The sequence below is a fragment of the Anastrepha ludens genome, chromosome 6, assembly GCF_028408465.1.
Source record: "Anastrepha ludens isolate Willacy chromosome 6, idAnaLude1.1, whole genome shotgun sequence".
Classification (NCBI taxonomy): domain Eukaryota; kingdom Metazoa; phylum Arthropoda; class Insecta; order Diptera; family Tephritidae; genus Anastrepha; species Anastrepha ludens.
In genome coordinates this window covers 78,197,349-78,215,151 of record NC_071502.1, presented here as the reverse complement: position 1 = coordinate 78,215,151, position 17,803 = coordinate 78,197,349, and the positions used below count along the sequence as shown (strand labels likewise).

Genomic DNA, 17,803 nt, shown 5'->3' with positions numbered 1-17,803 from the left:
CTGAGTGGGTTGTCAGCCCTACGTCAGTGGGGCTGGAGTTCAACCAAGTGGTTATAGGGTTATACCACCCATATTCGGTCGTCAGTGCCTCGTTTGTTATCGACAGGATGTACCAGCGTGTAGGAGAGGGTGACTGTTGAATAGGAAAGGCTTTATAATCGTGCAGCAGGCCAAAGCTCACAAAGAGCTGTAGAGCCAAAAGATGATGATGATGATGATGATGTGCTGCATGCGAAGATATCCTTTTATCATTTTGAAAAATTTCTGAGAAACAGTGATAAAAGTGTTTTTGATCATATTTTTTTATTATTTTATTATTCTTCTTCTTCTTGACTGGCGCGATAACCTCTAAGCGATTTGGCCGAGATTAACAAGGCGCGTTTAGATCGTTTCTTTCTCTTGCTAACCGGCGCCAGTTGAAAACACCAAGAGAAGCCAAGTTCTTCTCCACCTGACCTTTCCAACGCACAACAGGCGGACCAAGGGACGCCACAACGGATGTTGTTACCGTCCAAGCTTTTGCGCCATACTATAGGGTGGGCATGATGAGAGCCTTGTAGAGTGTTATTTTCGTTCATCGGGAAAGGACTTTACTATACAATCGTAGCACTTGTTGGAAAGAGAGATTCTTCGTTGGATTTCAAGGCTGAAGTCTTTTACGACTACGAAGTCTTCTATAACCTCGAAATCATAACTGTAAAAAGTGACGTGGGTGCCGACACGCGAGTGGGCCGACTGTTTGTTTGTTGGCAGGACGTACTACGTTTTGTCCTCGTTCACCACCAAACCTATTCGGTTTCCAGTTTGGAAAAGAGAGTAAAGTAAATATGGTAATGTATGATTTCGTACGGACTACAAAAAAAAAACACTGAACAACGAAATTAGAGCCAACGAATATGAAGTATTATTAAATCCTTTTATTGTTCTAATGCATCGGAGCATGGGACGCATAAACCGTTCAAACCACTTCCGAAAGAGTAAATGAATGAATAAACTCCGCAGGGTTTTTTATAAATTTTGTCTTTATTTAACTTTTATAGTTTTCGATTTTTTAATAGATGGCAACCTTTAAAACAAATAGCCTGATAAAGCATGCTCAAACACATCGTTTCTTATCGGGATAATGCTAATATTAGCGGAAAGTTTTAATTCCGTGTGTAGAAGAAGTAGTGATTAAGGTAATTAAAGATTAATACAAGCCAATTCCAGTATTTCCGAAACTTTAAAAATATCGATTTCCCGAATTTCGGGATATTTTGAAAGTAATTCCGTGATTTCGGGATTAATGCAAGCTAAATCACATGGATTCCTGACTGGAATCGATATTTAGTATTCACTTTATAGTATCTAATTTGAATTCAGTTTTGTTTCGTTTTAGCTTTTTTCATAGGTGTCAACTCTATCAAAAATATTCTAAATCAAAGAATTCTTATACAATTTTTATTTTATAGCCTTATTATAATACCTTTTTCGATTTAGTTACTTAAGTCTACTTTATCGTAAAATATACCTTTTTGTACTCCGAGGCTCTTGTGACCTATTTGACCGGTAGTGCGCCAAAACGATTAACCATTCCTTTCTTAAGAGTACTATTGTACTCAATTATGAACAAAGTAGGGTAATTATTATTATTAATTGTTTCATAGAACAATTAAAAAAGTTACTTGCAATTCTTTTATTTGGTTAGTGTCCCCGCTACCAACTTGTTTAAGGGTTATTTTACACCGTGACTATATCCAGTCTGTGCGGCTTAAGAACCTCATTAGGTTGTTTACGTTTAAGCCTGAGAGTTGTTGGAGACTCTCGAACAGTGGTTTACCAAGTGTTGGAATTCTCTCCTTCCAAAGGGCAGGGCATTTACATAGCAAGTGGAAGACAGTTTGCTTTTCCTCCGGTTAATTACAACTATGACAGTGTAAATTGTAACGGATACCCATATTGGCTGCTGGCTCACCTATGTTTCATATTTATCAGAGTTGACGTTTTTTGTGATTGTAGGTGGGCCGTAATATCCTGCTAATTTGAAATTGAAACTTTCGTACTTTTTTTTTTTGCGGATGAGGGTGTTTAAAATACCGAATGCATCATCGCTTTTGCATTGCTTCAGAGTGGCGTTCAATCTTCTTCATTACAAAGGTCTATGCATAAGTGCCTGCGTCGAGGTCCCTCTTTTTTATACGGATTGAACTACTCAGCATCTTGTCGATTACATTTTCAGTTGTTATATGACCGATTGCATTCTCCAGCGTTCGACATTCTTGTTCCCAACGCATACATTGGAAGAATGTGTGTTCAGGGTCATCTTCGGCAGCTTCACCGTATATGCATGTGGGGTGTTCACATTTCCCTATTTTGAACAGGTATTTCTGGAAACACCCGTGCCTCGAAAGCATTTGGATTGTACAAAAACTTACTTCACCGAAGTTCCTACTTTTCCGTGTGGCGACGTCTTTTATGAGTCTAGCCGTCCATCTGACGCGTGTTTCGTTAATCCAGTGGTCTTGCCATAGTCTTAGCGTTTCATCCTTTATTTCGTGCGCTGAAGGTTTGCTAGCTCTTTCTTCCGTTCCCTCTTTATTTAATGCCCACAACTTTTCCTTTAAAAAGCTAGTAAATCTATCGGTATTGAGCCGCTTTCGAACTTTAACTCTAACGCAGCCAATATGTCCGCCCATTTTATGCTATTGAAAGCGTTCCTTACATTTAAGGTGGTAAGAAGGACTACGCTTCTGGATTTTATACTGCCCTGTCGCACTGCTCCTACGCTATTTATAACAGCTTCGATTGCCCCTATTTTAGACTATCCGCATCTAAAGCCTTGAGGTTTTGCTGATAGTCCAGTGTTATCTATGGCTGCGCCCAAACGAAGCTTGATCAATATTTCAAGGAGATTGCCTGCTGTGTCGTGCATGCATATTAGCTGATATGCTGATGGGAGGTTCAGGTTGCCTTTCTTCTCGCTTATTAACACGAGTTGCTGCTTTTTGTGATTTGTGGTCGCATTTTTGCAATCTCCTTGAGTAGTGACTAGAGACTCTTCTGTCACGTTTATTTGACGCTTAATGCCTTCTTTGAATTCGTGACCTGGACTCGGGCTTAGTTCCAGTGTAGGTATTCTGGCTCCCAGTTTCTTCACAACAATCTTGTACCCAAGCCTCAGGGGTCCATATTTAGATCTGCCCGTAGTTCCTCAGATTTTTCTTTCTTGCTATTTGCAATAGAGGCCTTTAGCTGCTTCATTCCACTTTGTATGCGTCTGCGTCCTCAGTGGTTTGACGGGTTTGTCTGGCTCTAGTGTATTTCCATCTGTGGTGAAGACATTCACCTACCAATTCGGCTATTTCTACCGTCCACCAATAAACAGAGCTTTTATGTTTTTTCTTTGTCAGAGTCGGCATCGCTTTATTACAAGCTTGATGCGAAGCGTTGAAGCTCTCACCACTTCTGTGACGCTTTTAAGGGTTGCATCTCCGCGGGAATGTGCATCAACGGTGTCTATTATCAATTCCTCGGTCAAGCTTTGATACATTCCACTTCCGAATACCAAATTTCCTTATATTCGCTCTGGGTGTTCCCTTATGTTCTACTCTGAACGAAATATATTGGTGGTCGCTGCCCGTGAAGTCTTCGGGGACTTTCCATGTCTTTACTAGTCCAGCAATGCGACCAGATACGAGCGTGATATCTGGTGTTGTTTCTTCGCAACCGGGTCTTCTAAATGTGGTTACTCCTCCTGTGTTCATTATCGTCAATCCGAGCCTGGCCGCCATATCCAGAACCCTCCTGCCTCTTGAATTCGTAGTTGGCATACCCCACTCGATGGCTTTGGAGTTGAAATGCGCCAACACAAAGCCTTTTCCGCTCCCGTTTTCTGTTGTGTTTTCCCCCACTTCCTTGCAGGAACCAGAGTGCCGCAGCTTTCCTACTTAAGCGCATAGGACTCTTATGTATTGGAAAATTTTGTTGGAGGGTAAAAGAGGAAAAATTTTCAATCCAAAATAACTGATCACTTCAAATGGTAAAAATGTTAAGGAACGCATCTTTTCTATATGCAAATTCTCTATACTACCAGTTTGCTTAGTTCGTATTTTTTGTTGTTGTTGTAAATTTAAAATGGCCATGCGCTACGAAATGCCAACTGTCAGTATCTGTATAAACATAAAATAAACTTGTTCATAATAGATAGCAAAAATTATAGTCCTAATCTTGGGCGAGTTGAAACAGTAAATACAAATTGATAAATGCAAATTTAAATCTATTTTGAATTATTATATTATTATTATGAAATGTTTTATTTACTATATTAAATCAGGTACAGTTTTCTAAAATTACAGTAATCGGTAACATTTTGTCTATTCCTTAAATACTTTGTTATCGTATAGATTGTTTTTCGATTGATTACACGGGCAACCTTTGAAATAATAATACATTGAATTTTTGGGATTGATTGTCTGAACTTCCGTACGTTTGAATCATTCTTATTTAATAGAAGAATATTTGTTTTCAATACAACGCTAATTGGATATTTTGCAACTGGCACAATTCTGGTCACTCTGGAGCTAGTATAACTTCTTCCATCAATTACCAGTTGCTGAACTAAAATGTTTGCTGCGCAGTTTGACCTCTCACTGCAGAGGGTACCCATGCAAATGCATACGTACATATGTATGTATGTATGTATACATACATGAATGTTCAAGACTGAATCAAGCTTGCGCGGATTGAAGTGAAAACATGAGCGTTATTTTGCTGCGACGTAAATGTAGATGAGATGTGTGAGAGAACTAGAAAAAAATGTCAAAATAGCGGAGATTTGTATACAAAAATTAAAAGTTAGGTTAGGTTACTATATATGAACAAGAAAAGTGAAAAGTTGTTTGTAAACAGAGATATTTAAACAAATATCTACTTTACATTTACGTTAGCACAAAAACTGATTTCGTCAAATGCGCAGCGTAAGGCGTCTTCATCGAGGTGAAAATTTGTAAAGATAAGACCCAGGGCATAAAATGGAAATAGAAATACCGCGTGAAACTTGAGAAGTTGGGTGTGCCGCACTATTATTTCGTTTATTATTATCGGAGTAGCTTAACTCTGCGCAATATTAGTCATTTCGAGTACAAGAGAAACACTTCTAAATATACAATATATTTCCTATAAGTAGTGTTAATCACTGGCTGTCAGGGCTTTCGTCTTTTATTTAGTAGAACTAGATAAGAATTAATCATATTAATGTGTATATGTATACTTCTGAAGTTGAAATATCTACTGGTACATGTGTATGTGTTTGCATTGGTGACACCTTTAGGCAGCTAGACAGTCACGCATATGATTTTTAAAAATCTCTATATTTATGAATTATTGTATTATTATATTCAGCTATGAGTAATTATTTATACACTTTTTTAATAATATAGATTTTTAACTTAAAAAATATGAAAGATAATATTAAAAAATTGCACAAATTTTAATCAAGATCCAAATGAAACATTTGAGGTGTGCAACAAAAGATATTCTTCGCCCTCTTGAATTGCATCCATTATGCGGATACGTTTCTGTGTCTAACATAAAAGCCAAACCTACGCCACTAGAAGAGGCTTACCTAAAAGGCTCTGCTCATACCGCCTTATAATAAAACCCACGTCCATAGACATCCCACGCTTTAGTATATTAAATGTGTGATATAACTGCCTTTGCTTGGCGGCCGCCGTAGCCGAATGAGTTGGTGCGTGACTACCATTCGGAATTCACAGAGAGAACGTAGGTTCGAATCTCGGTGAAACACCAAATTAAGAAAAACATTTTTCTAATAGCGGTCGCCCCTCGGCAGGCAATGGCAAACCTCCGAGTGTATTTCTGCCATGAAAAAGCTCCTCATAAAAAATATTTGCCGTTCGGAGTCGGCTTGAAAGTGTAGGTCTCTCCTTTTGTGGAACAACATCAAGACGCACACCACAAATAGGAGGAGGAGCTCGGCCAAACACCCAAAAAGGGTGTACGCGCCAATTATATATATAACTGCCTTTGCCGGCAGCCAATCAAAATTGAAATTTAACGTTGTTGTTGTTATTACCCGGCTCTGGCACTCGACTATTATTGCTTACAGATACACTATGGAGGAACAGGGTTAATAATGGAAAACAGCTTTAAGTCTTTAAAACAGAAATGAAATTTTATCCGAATTAATCTGTTTCAACTGAGATATTAAATATAAAGCTCAAGTTATTCTAGCGCATATACACAATAATTGCATGTGTATATGCGCTCTTATGAACATATGGGCAAGCATTTTTCCGCAACCACTTGCATACTTAAATGTGTAATCACGCTTTCATTGTTGTCTATAGAAACAGATTTACAGATTTTTGCAATCAAATACAAAAACTACAGCCTGCAATAGTGTACAAGTGTACAAATCCATCAGTGCATATATTTACGTTTGTCTATTCATTCATACGAAACGGAATACTAACCTTAGCAGTGATGTAAAACGAAATGAAACGATAACAACAACTATCAATTACAAATCGTCTACATTACATACACTAAATAGTCACACTACTCTCTGGCCACATGATTACCTACCTCTTCGTAAATGGTTTAGATCAGCTGTTTCCCTTGCTTCACTCGTTTTCACACCGCTCCTGTTCGCTTTACCCTCTTAACACAGCCACCTGTTATCAGTACTGCGCAGCTGTCTTTGATAGTTGCATTCACACTATGGGTTTGTTTTTGTTTTTCTATTTACTTTGAAAAGCTTTATAAGTACATGCATACATATATGTATATATGTACATGAAAATTCATAGGTGTATGTGTCTGTAAAGCACTTAGAAAACAACACACACCACGCTCTAACGTTCGCGTGAGCGCGGCCTTACTTAAGTTGAACGCATTGTATGACGCACCCACCTTAATCGTTCCACCATGAAATAATCACAAATGACGCGCCAAGTATTTTATATTCTTTATTAGCACTTGTACTATCGTTGCTATCTGTCGAATTTCTTCGATACTTTCTACGCTTGGCAATTTTACTTGCTTGTCACCTCGATTTTATTTGTTATTCTATTGCATTGTTAAATATTTTCCTTTTTGATTTTCACAACTGAATCGATTTTGCAACGCCAGAAACGTACAGCCGTTGAGTATGACTCTCGCGAACGAACTGACAACAGCTGCTCACATCCAGCTGATTGTTTTACAAATTTACTTTTCAACCCATTCGCCCTAGACGTGCGCCAAACGTATGTAAGTATTTAGTTACTCACACATGTGCAAATGTATGAATGCCACACACAAATGCTTTATGGTGGCGCAGTTCTCCAAACCACTTGTTAGAATGTCGTTTTGATTAAAAGCGAACTTGTCTGCAGATATGTTTAACGAACAACATTGATTGGCGGTGTTTAGATGGTAAAAGCATTCAGCTAAGACACCCACCGGAACCGATCATGCTCAAAGTTCCAGTACTTTACATCATGCGATTACAAATTTAGAGAAATTCATTTGTAAAAGGCGCTATGATACTATGGAACTAGATAACAACCCTATAACTTAATTAATTTCGCAGAAACCCTTCATCTTCATTCCTCGAAGTGTATGTGCCCATTCATAACTATATTCATATTCCTCCTTCGGCGTCCCAGTTTGATTTCATGAATCAATTTCTTTACATGGCTTCCTTATGTAATAGTGCAACAGAGATGTAGAAGAATCCTGGGGATAGAGTTTCTTGTTTGTTGTGAAAAGTAAAAAAAGTGTTGTTTTGGCACTGATAAATGAGGAAAATAAGAACCAAAAAAAGTAAATTAACTTTAAATTAACTATAAATTAACTTTTATATCTGCATGTCTGTCCGTCTGTGCACTCAATAGCTTGTATATAAATTGAGCTACCGTAACGAATGAAGATGATTTACGTAAATTTTTTAAACAGGATGATCTCAAAGCATATCTAGTTTAGGTAACGTTGAAGCCTAAAGGCCTCTTGTCATACCATTGGTTTGGGCTGAAATTTCCCGCTAAATCGCAATGTGGTGAAACCAATTCGTATGTTTCCCATGCTTTCCCATTAGGCAATGCCCGATGATGATAGCAACCACCGTACTCATGGCAATGGAAGGCTTGTATTAATTGAAGTCTAGGATTGATCTCCCTTTTAGCATATCCAACACGATTCTCTCTTAATCCGATTATTAAGACTTCATTATTTCTGACTTCAGGCTCTTTTATACAATCATACTGGCGAATACAACAAACACCCGGCATGCGCTGCTCTGTCGATAAGACAAATTATGGCTTATACGAAACACAATAACAAATACGTCTTTAATTTTTGATTTGCATGTTTTTTCCCAACCAGTGGATTTTGTCACATGTAAAAATACAGTTCTGCTCGAATAAACTGCATAATAAAAATCTCTGAAAATAAGTTCCGAACTGTGTAGCAAATTCCAAATCCCAATCAATTTCAGTATGATAAAGTGTAAGTTCGAAGTCAAAAAAATAACTACCGAAGGAAGAATGGAAGAAAATGCCCACCTAAACTTTAATGGGCTATAAAACTCCATGCCTAGAATTGTTTTCAAGATTCTGATTAAAAAGTTAAATTGTGATAACAATTTTTTCGTAATTTGTAAAATTTTTGAGAACTTTGTGCAAAGTTTGGAATTTTGGTTTTGAAGATTTTGTTATACTATGAACTATATTTTTATAAAAAATGTATCAAAGAAATTTAGCAGGATCATCCAAGGATTTAATTAGTAATTGAAATTCACTGCGAGTTTGATTTGTTTAAGGGGTTAGGGGTAGTCAGAATTTTCAAAAAATTGATTTTTTTTTTTTTGCATTTTCTTAAAGTATAATGCTTTAAAAATATTGTGTAAAAATTTGAAGTGAATCCGACAAATACTTTTCAAGTTATTCAACAATTAACAAAGGGCGCTCGGCCGCTCCGGAGCCGATAGCAAAACTTTAAATGCGTTTTTCTCAAAACTATGTTTTTCAAACTGGTGAACACTGTAACTTAAAAACCGCTACGTAGATTTCAATAAAATTTATACAGCTTTTGAAAAACATAAAAAACTTGTGCCTGATCGAAGGATTTTTTTTTTTCAAAAATTTCGATTTTTTTTTAACAATTAACTGTTGGTTTTTTTCTCTAAAATCTGGAAAAAATTTTCTGAGGCCGCCATTTTGTTCATTTTGAAAAACAAAAAAAAAAGCTTCGATCAGGCACAAGATTATCTATTAATAAAACTAATTTTTCTTGTCCGATTGGTTTTAGATGAATCTGCAAGGACTTGTGATGTTCACCGCAAGGGACTTCTGGAGAAACGGACTTCACACAAACAGCGATAACTTTTGCAATTATAAATTTTTTTTTTTTGAAATTTTGGTGAAGACAAGTTAAAACATGATGTTTTTATGCTATGTTTTTATTTTTGTTAAATAAATTAATTAAGTAGCAAAAAAAAATTGCTGAAAATCATCATTTTTTCGGGCCTCTGACTACCCCTAACCCCTTAAGTTATTTCTAAACTTCCGCTTTTAGGTATCATATAATTTCCATATGGCGGCAGTTGAATACTAAATGGCATCGCAAATATAACAAAAATAACAGAGAAATGCGAAATGTGCGAAATATATAAAAATTAGCAAAAAAGAACAATAAAATCTAAATTTTGTCGAAATTCCTTTCACCAACTTTTACTTACTCAACACTCTCTTGCGTTTGTTATTATTTGCATGTCGCCGGTGTCGTCTAATGACCCAAATGCCAAATACTAAAATAACTTGAAGCTTTTTTTTTATTGAAGGCAACAGCTTGCAGCGCCTTGGTGAAAGAGGACGAAGAAGAAGTCTGTGATGTAAGGAAAAAGGTTCGTGCAGAGTCTAGCGACTGTAATTGGCACATGTTACGCGCTTAAAAGTGCCAAATGCCGCGTCAGGCGCAAAAGCTTATAACCGTATTGTGTTTAAGCACAGAGATCCGTACATACATATATGCAATTGTTATCGTTTTCATTTTATATCGTCAAATGCAGTCAGTGAACACCAAACCAGCAGGCTGCCCAACCAAGGCTTCCAAATTTCATTCACAAAAAGAAGCAAAATAAGCACACGCCGTGCCGTACCGCTGTTTACCATTAACTTTTGCCAGATGGCGAGGCTCTTTAGCCCCATTCTGCAGCCCTCACTGCGGCCAGTACAAAGCATAGAAAGACGAAGTAAGTAAATCTGGCATCGAATGGGAGCTGCTCTCATGCATACCCGACAATTCGTTTGTCTCTACGTAAATATATGTGTGCGTGTATTTATCGTTGAGTAGGACATTGCGCAGGTGACCTGTAGGAAAATTCATTGAATCCCAAAAGACCAGATCTAAATGACTAAAGAGACTTGTCACACAACACAAAGTGTAAATGTGTCACATATGACGGTATTTTGATTGGAGTTTGAAGTTATTTATAAAGCATTGCTATCACTATGGAAAGAAGGGTCCACATGTAACATCGCTAATAAGGAGGGCATTTTCTTAGGACTGAATATACATAATACAGGGACTGAAAAGTCCCGGACCTAACAAAGAAAACACGCTTTTTTGTTCAAACTTAGGTTTATTCATCAACGTAATTTCCATCATGAACAACGCAATCATTCCAGCGTTTCCCTAACATTTCAATACCACTTTTGTAGAACGGTTTATCTTTCGCTTCAAAATAGGATTCAGTTTCAGTGATAACCTCTTCATTCATTCTTCATTAGGTCTGCAAAGAGCCAGAAGTCGCTGGGAGCCAAATCTGGCGAATAAGGTGGATGTGGGAGCAATTCGAAATTCAATGACAACATTTTGGTCAACAGTGAGCAAACGCGGCACCCACTTTGAACAGAGCTTTCTCATAGTCAAATGGTCATGCAATATCTCTGATATTTTGACCATGTCAGCTAACTCACACAATTTCACTTTTCGATTTTTCAAAACGATTTTGTGGATTTTTTTGATGTTTTCTAGCGCTACCGTCCACTGCGTTGTGCATCATCGGTGTCTCTACGGCCACGTTTGAAGTCAGCAAACCATCATTTTATTGTTGTTTTTGATGGAGCGGAGTCCCCATAATACCTCTTAAGCCATTGCTTCGCTTGAACGGTATTTTCCCCCATTGTTCTGAAAATAACAAAAGTCACTTTTAGCGCAATAACTCACGAAGTAATATTCTACTCATTAGAAATTAAATTTTAATAGCTGTCTTTTTAAGGTTAGTACTGACTGAAAAAGAGGTGCATGCAATAAAACTAGTGCCATCTATGTGTTCGGACCGAGATTTTTCAGCCCATGTGTTATGTAATTATAACTATATGAGCGGATAATATCCGTTTTAGTGGAGCTTTACCTCTATTGCCTAAATAATGCAGCACTGCAGCACCAGTCGACCCGAGAACTTCGACTCATTTGCCAGAAGTATGGTATGTAATACACGAAAATCGAGTTTGGAGCGGGAATTGACTTATTCATTTTTCTTGTTGGGAAGTTTTGTAAATATACATAAGTAATATCTATCAACATACATGCATAAGTTAGGTTGTTGTGTGTCAGCGCGTAGGTTGTTGCTGCTGCTGACTGGAGTGTGATTGAGTCCTGGTTGGCATCCTGTTTGTGTTGTCAAAAAATACTTTCTTTGAAATCAGAAACAGATGTTGATTGAAATGGAACAATCACTGTAGCCTACTGTTGCCTCCCACTCTATGGTTTGTGTGGCCTGCGCAGGTAAAACTTATTTTTTTTTTCCAATTTTAAATAATGTGCAAGTGTACATAAAATACTTATTATACAAATAAACCAAAAACAGGACATTTCTTACAGTGCTTTGCAAATTATTATTTCGTAATTCGAGTCAAAAATGTCGTAAGAATCTACATACACTTTGGGAACTGGACTATTGCATCTGCAATTGTGAGGTCCATTCGCAGTAGTTATACATACATACACACCTACAAAAATACCAAATATCCTTCTTGTTGATCATAGCTACGTAAGTCTTAGTGTATCCACTAGTTTTGGTACAACAACAAAGTTTTTGGTAAACAGATTAGCACAAACGAAATTCTCTAGAATTATCTATTAGGTTGGGTAATGAGTTCGTAGCGAGGATGGTTCCATATGTAAAAGTCCACGCAAGTGGGGAAAGTTACTGATCGCCATTCACATGGGAGTGGCCGGGACGATTCTCCTGCATATGATATGCGTAATTGTAGACCAATTTCAAAGCTGTTCACTAATTCCAACTTATTCGAAACTATTATTAAAGAAAAATTTTCTAATTTCTTTCAACCAGCATGGTTTTGTAAGAGGCAGGTCCACTGTTTCCAATCTAGCTGTTTTCATTATATTATATTATATTATATTCATTATGTCACATAGAACTCTTTTGTGTCAACTGGAATCTCTAGACTTTCACTCGATTTTTCTTGTTACATTTGAGGGTGAATCTTCTGCCCCTTTCATTGCTACTTCTGTGATATCTCAAGGTTGTATTCGTTTTATTTATAAATGATATCAATAGATGCTTTTCATTTGCCAGCCTCCAATTGTATGGAGATTACTTAAACATTTTTGCCTCATTATGAGACTCAGACTGAGACTGACCTTAATGAACTCGTTTCTTGGTGCAAAAATTCATGTATATATATATATATATTATATAATTGGCGGGTACACCCTTTTTGGGTGTTTGGCCGAGCTCCTCCTCGTATTTGTGGTGTGCGCGTCTTGATGTTGTTCCACAAATGGAGGGACCTACAGTTTCAAGCCGACTCCGAACGGCAGATATTTTTATGAGGAGCTTTTTCATGGCAGAAATACACTCGGAGGTTTGCCCTCCAATCTGTGGATGAGATCAAAGACCTTGGAGGAATTTTTGACTCTAATTTTAATTTTCTTGTAATATCAATTATATTATCTCAAAATCATACTTGACCTTGGGCTTTGTTGGACGCAACAGTTCAAACTTCCTCAGACCCATACACAATGAAATAATGTTTACGACGTTTGTTCGATCTAGGTTGGAATAAGCTTCATTTATTTGGAGACTTATCACCAATTTGCTATCACAAGAATAGGAAGGGTACAAAAGATGTTTCTTAAATATGCCCTCAGATCTCTAAAGTTTTCTGTCCCATATCCCTCTTATAGCTCCCGTTTGTTATTAATTGGATTAAAGTGGATTGAATGCAGAAGGTCGATTCTATCGCTTTCTTTTGTGTTTAATTTAATTCGAGGTGGCGTTTATTGTGCGTTTCTTTTGGAATGCATTAGCTTTTGAATTATACACTGTTATGTTTGGTTTTGCATTCCACAAATAAAAGTAGCTCAGCCAAAGAGAGGGGTAGCTTTAATTATATATATTAGATGCGCAACTAAGTTCTCGCTATTTTTTGACGAAATTACAACTTTATTCTGAAAAAATGGTTACAAGTGAATCATTGAAAGTAGTGTCCATCGTTGGCTACTACTTTTTCCCATCTTTCTGGTAGATCTCGTATACCGTCGCAGTAAAACTGTTCATCTTTTGAGGCTATCCACGGATCAAGCCATTTTTTGATGTTTTCATATGAATGGAACTGCTGGTCAGCTAGACCATGTGCCCTCGATTTCCCATTTTAGTGTTTCAAGGTAGGTTTTAGTCTCTCCGCGTATTGCGGCCGTTTCTCGCGCAGTGCTCGGCTCAATCTAATCAATTGATATCGATACCGATCCCTAGTGATGATTTCGCTTGGTTTCAGCAGTTCATAATAAATAACGACCCACTTGGTTCCACCAAATACATAGCATAACCTTCGCGGTGTGAATATTCGGCCGAGGCGACGACGTAGAAGCATGACCGGGCAGTCCACATGACTTTCTTTTCTTTGGATTGCTGTAATGAATCCATTTTTCCCTGGATCAGTTGTTCACAGGCGAAAAAACAACGTTCAACATCCCTTGGTTTTAACTCATAAGGAACCCAAGTGTGTGTCGAAGCAGTTTGTTTACCATAAGTATGTCTAAGCTTCGTTTGTGGAGCTTAGGTCATGTTAGAATCGACTAGCACACTGCTGGCGGCATCTATTGGCAAACAGCGGGAACTTAGTAGCGCACCTAATATATATATATTTTTTTTTAATAAATTGGTACTGCAAAAAATATGAAAAACGATTTCTCTCAGATAGGAGAAGAAGTTAAATTACGTTCTAACATTTATTGTATCAGCTATTAGTGGGCATGTTTTTGATGAATTTGCACATTTGAAAATCTACAACAGCTCGAATTAATTCCGTTCATTTTCAACTTTGCGACGCGAAATAACCCCCATTCTATTGAAATCATATGACTCGTGACGGATATTAGGATGAATGTTGGAGGATATCTGTTGGTTATATTTAAGCTCACGCTTGAGGATATGTTACGACTTGTAGAAGAATCCTTATAAATACTGGATCTTTTTAAAAATTTTTCAAAAACTGATGTGGAAAATCAATCAAAGCGGTTCAGTCATTTTATAAAAACAAACTATTTTGTAGTTTGAAAATACACAAAGAAAATATAAAAAAAATTATTTCAGTATTAAAAATTGTATTTGATAAATTTTTTGTATAATTGTCGTCGCAAAGACTCATTCACATTAATCCCTTTTGTATTGATTTTTTTTTGTAGGTCGTGAAGTGCTTTATTTTGAAAATTTAATTATTTAATTCTTCCATTAATTCCATTACAGAAATGTCTTTAGAAAATTTTGAGGGTCTAACCGATGTTGAGCTTCGCCGCAAGTTGCAGGAATACGGTTTCCCGAATATCCCCATAACGGAAACAAGTCGTGGTTTTTTAGTGAAAAAACTTAAAAACCATATAAAAAATCTAAAAAGTCGGAAACACTCAGCAAATGTGTGTGTAACGCTACGGGCCAAGCAGGAGCAGGAAAACTTGGTTACAAGAGACAACGACTGGAGTGAGCACAACATGGAGAAAAATACGCGGGAGGTTAGCGATTCCGTAAAACTCGATCGGTTGGAACAAACCGCCACCATTGACAGCGTCACGCAAAGCGCCGATGAAATATATCAACCAGGGCAGAATATACGAATGCGTAACCAAACTACAAACCAACTGCTTTCCATGTCAAGTGACAACAACTCAAATGGGTATTTCGGTATGATTTACAAAGTATGTGGCTTGCAAGAGATTTACACAAACAGTGTGTGGTGGAGCTTTACGCTATTTTTATTCGTCATCACATTTATCTATATGATGAAAACCAACAATCAGTGGAAGCACTTTAATGAAGATGGCATGCATTATGTAACCTGTGAGAGACTTCATCCAGGGAATCCTTTGTTGCGACCGCCATTGGTGTGTATCGATAAAGCGCGTCTAGAGCCAGCGTTGGCGATTGTGCGCAATTTGATGGAGCAGTTACGTATTCGCGCCGAGCGTCATTTTTGTTACGATCACGCACAACCAGAAGCTATGAGTGTGACCGAATTTACCAGATCACTGCTCGAAGAGGGTAGCACAGTCGATATGCGCAGCGTTAGAGATGCACAATATCTAATCACCTGCAATCCGCAATGGAATATTGATATGGTCGACCAAAGAGGGTCTCCAGCCATTTTCAACGGAGTTGACAAGATACTCTCCAACAGGAATACATTTTTTGTTCTGAAACAGCTGTATCTGCCTTTACCTTGTTCTCTATTGCTTAAGGCGCGTACGTTTATAAGTTTTGTTGGACACGTGGCCCTGCTGATGTGTGTGCTTATATTGATCTTCCTTTCTTATTTGTATGTGCATCGAATTCAGGTGCAACGCCTAAGGGCTGTACAAAATTTACTTAACAATATTATTCGTGAGCTACGGCAGCGTGCGATTGAGAGTGACAGTCCTGATGAACGCGAAGTGGTTGTGAATCATCTGCGCGATCAGCTGATACCTATGAGTAATCGAGAATGTGAGCTGAAGTTTTGGAAAGAGGCCTTGGAAAAGTTGGAAGCAAATAATAGTTGTGTCCGATTTGACGTGAAGATACGTGATGGAGAGGAGTTGCGCACTATACGATGGATAGACAATAACACACAATTAATAGCTGAGGGTTTGAACACAGCCAGCGGTGGTACGAGTGAAGTAGAAACCAACTGTTAAGTTTAGAATTGTTGAGTGATATGCAATTATTCTGTTCGAAGATTCGTTATAAGCTGTATAACAATAAAGGTTTACTTGTATCTTGGCAATATTTAATCTTTTCGAATACCTTGTAAAAAAGTTAATGGTGAACATAAATATTTACATACGCTGGCACCGTTCACAGGTTTTTGATTAGAAATGCGCGACAAGCTTTCCTATGACAGAAATGCACTCAGATGTGAGAAAAAACCTTTTCTGTCATTTGGTGTTTCATGCCCACAACAGGTTTCGAACTCAGGCTATACCGAATGATAGTCACGCACCAACTCATGCGGTTATGGCAGCCGCCAGAGCAAAAGTTGCCAAACGCGGCCTTAAGTGTTTTGGTTTTGCTTTTCCTCCCCATTGCTTGATACTGCGAGGCGTAGGATCAGTAATTCAATAAGATTCACAAAACAGTAAATCGCAAGTAGCTTTTAAATCCTACTCCCCCATACAATATCTGGACAACACTATGGATTACTTTAGTTAGTCAATGAGAGGGCTTTTAATAAAACTTTTAAGTCACCGAGTTTTATCTGAATTTGACTATTTGGCTTTTCTAATACTAACGTACGAGTATTCTATAGAATAAGAATAGCAAATCTTCGTCTACCAGCCTTTCGAAATAGCAAATGGTGACTGAAATAAATAAATAATTGCATATTCAAAGTAGAGATGATTCCAGAGTTGAAAAATGGACTCGTTACTCCTAAACGAAAACGTACCGAAAATGTACCGCTAGGCGGCGATGTTATTTGAATCAAATTGTGCTTCATGTTTAATATTCTGAAAAGGCGCTGTTATCTAAAATGAAGCAATTCCTTAATAGCCATGGCATTATAGCCAGTACATCAATTTGGATTTCGTGACAAACATGGATCTATGGAACAGGTTAAGGCGACCTGGTGGTCTAGAAATTTCAAAAAATCGATTTTTTGTTGTTTCGATATTTCCAAAGCACAGTATCTTAAGAATATGCTGTGAAATTTTCATGTGGAAATTCCCAATATTATAGCTTTTATAGCGCATTACTAGGCAGAGAGCGGTCTGCGCGCTCCTGCACCTCAAACTTTAAACTCATTTATCTCGAAACGACTTTTTTCGGCACGGCGGGGATGAAAACAAAAAAACTATTCAACCGAATCGCTTGAAACTTGGATATGTTGTTCACAACATATATCGCTATCGTCGGCACTAGAATCATACTTTTATTTAAATAATTTCCTATTTTTTTAACTAAAAAACTAGTGAAAAAAAACCCGATTTTACGAACTTTTTTTTCAAAAGTGCGCCATTTTGTCAATTTTCCATTTTTTCGATTTGTTCTAGTTCCGACCATAACCGCACTCTTTCTGATTAAGAATCTTCTTGAATTTTGTGTTTCAGATCAGTAGAAGTCTCGAAATCATCTACGCCGTCTGGGTTCGATCTTTCGAGAGGGTCATCTTCAGCGGCATTTTTATAATAATAAATATTGGTTCAAAAGTAAAAAAAATTTTTTTTTTGTATGCTCAATGAACGTACTAATAAGCCCGAAAAGTTTAAACATTGTTTTTTAAATTTTTAATGGCAAAAAAAAATCGAGAAAATAGGTGAAATTTTC

The 17,803-nt window shown here is 37.4% G+C and overlaps 2 protein-coding genes across 5 annotated transcripts in view; one reads left to right on the top strand and one right to left on the bottom strand.

Annotated features, from left to right (window-relative positions):
- Positions 1-17,803, bottom strand: part of LOC128866483 (long-chain fatty acid transport protein 4) — a 32,086-nt gene that overhangs the window by 10,409 nt on the left and 3,874 nt on the right. The window contains exon 1 of one of the 3 annotated variants that reach the window (XM_054107273.1): positions 6,586-7,186. The exons of 1 other annotated variant lie outside the window; for it this stretch is intronic. The gene's annotated coding sequence lies outside the window, so the exon portion shown is untranslated. Of the gene's footprint in view, positions 1-6,585; positions 7,187-17,803 lie in introns of those variants that run through there. One more of the 3 variants, XM_054107274.1, reaches the window with a different exon arrangement.
- Positions 14,563-16,267, top strand: LOC128866485 (inner nuclear membrane protein Man1-like). 2 transcript variants are annotated; one of them, XM_054107276.1, is made up of 2 exons: positions 14,563-14,690; positions 14,756-16,267. In XM_054107276.1, exon 2 carries the CDS (start codon positions 14,758-14,760, stop codon positions 16,174-16,176), a length of 1,419 nt encoding a protein of 472 aa, XP_053963251.1. In that variant the 5' UTR covers positions 14,563-14,690; positions 14,756-14,757; the 3' UTR covers positions 16,177-16,267. The 2 variants fall into 2 exon arrangements, with proteins under 2 accessions (XP_053963251.1, XP_053963252.1); XM_054107277.1 differs by having other exon boundaries at positions 14,563-14,694.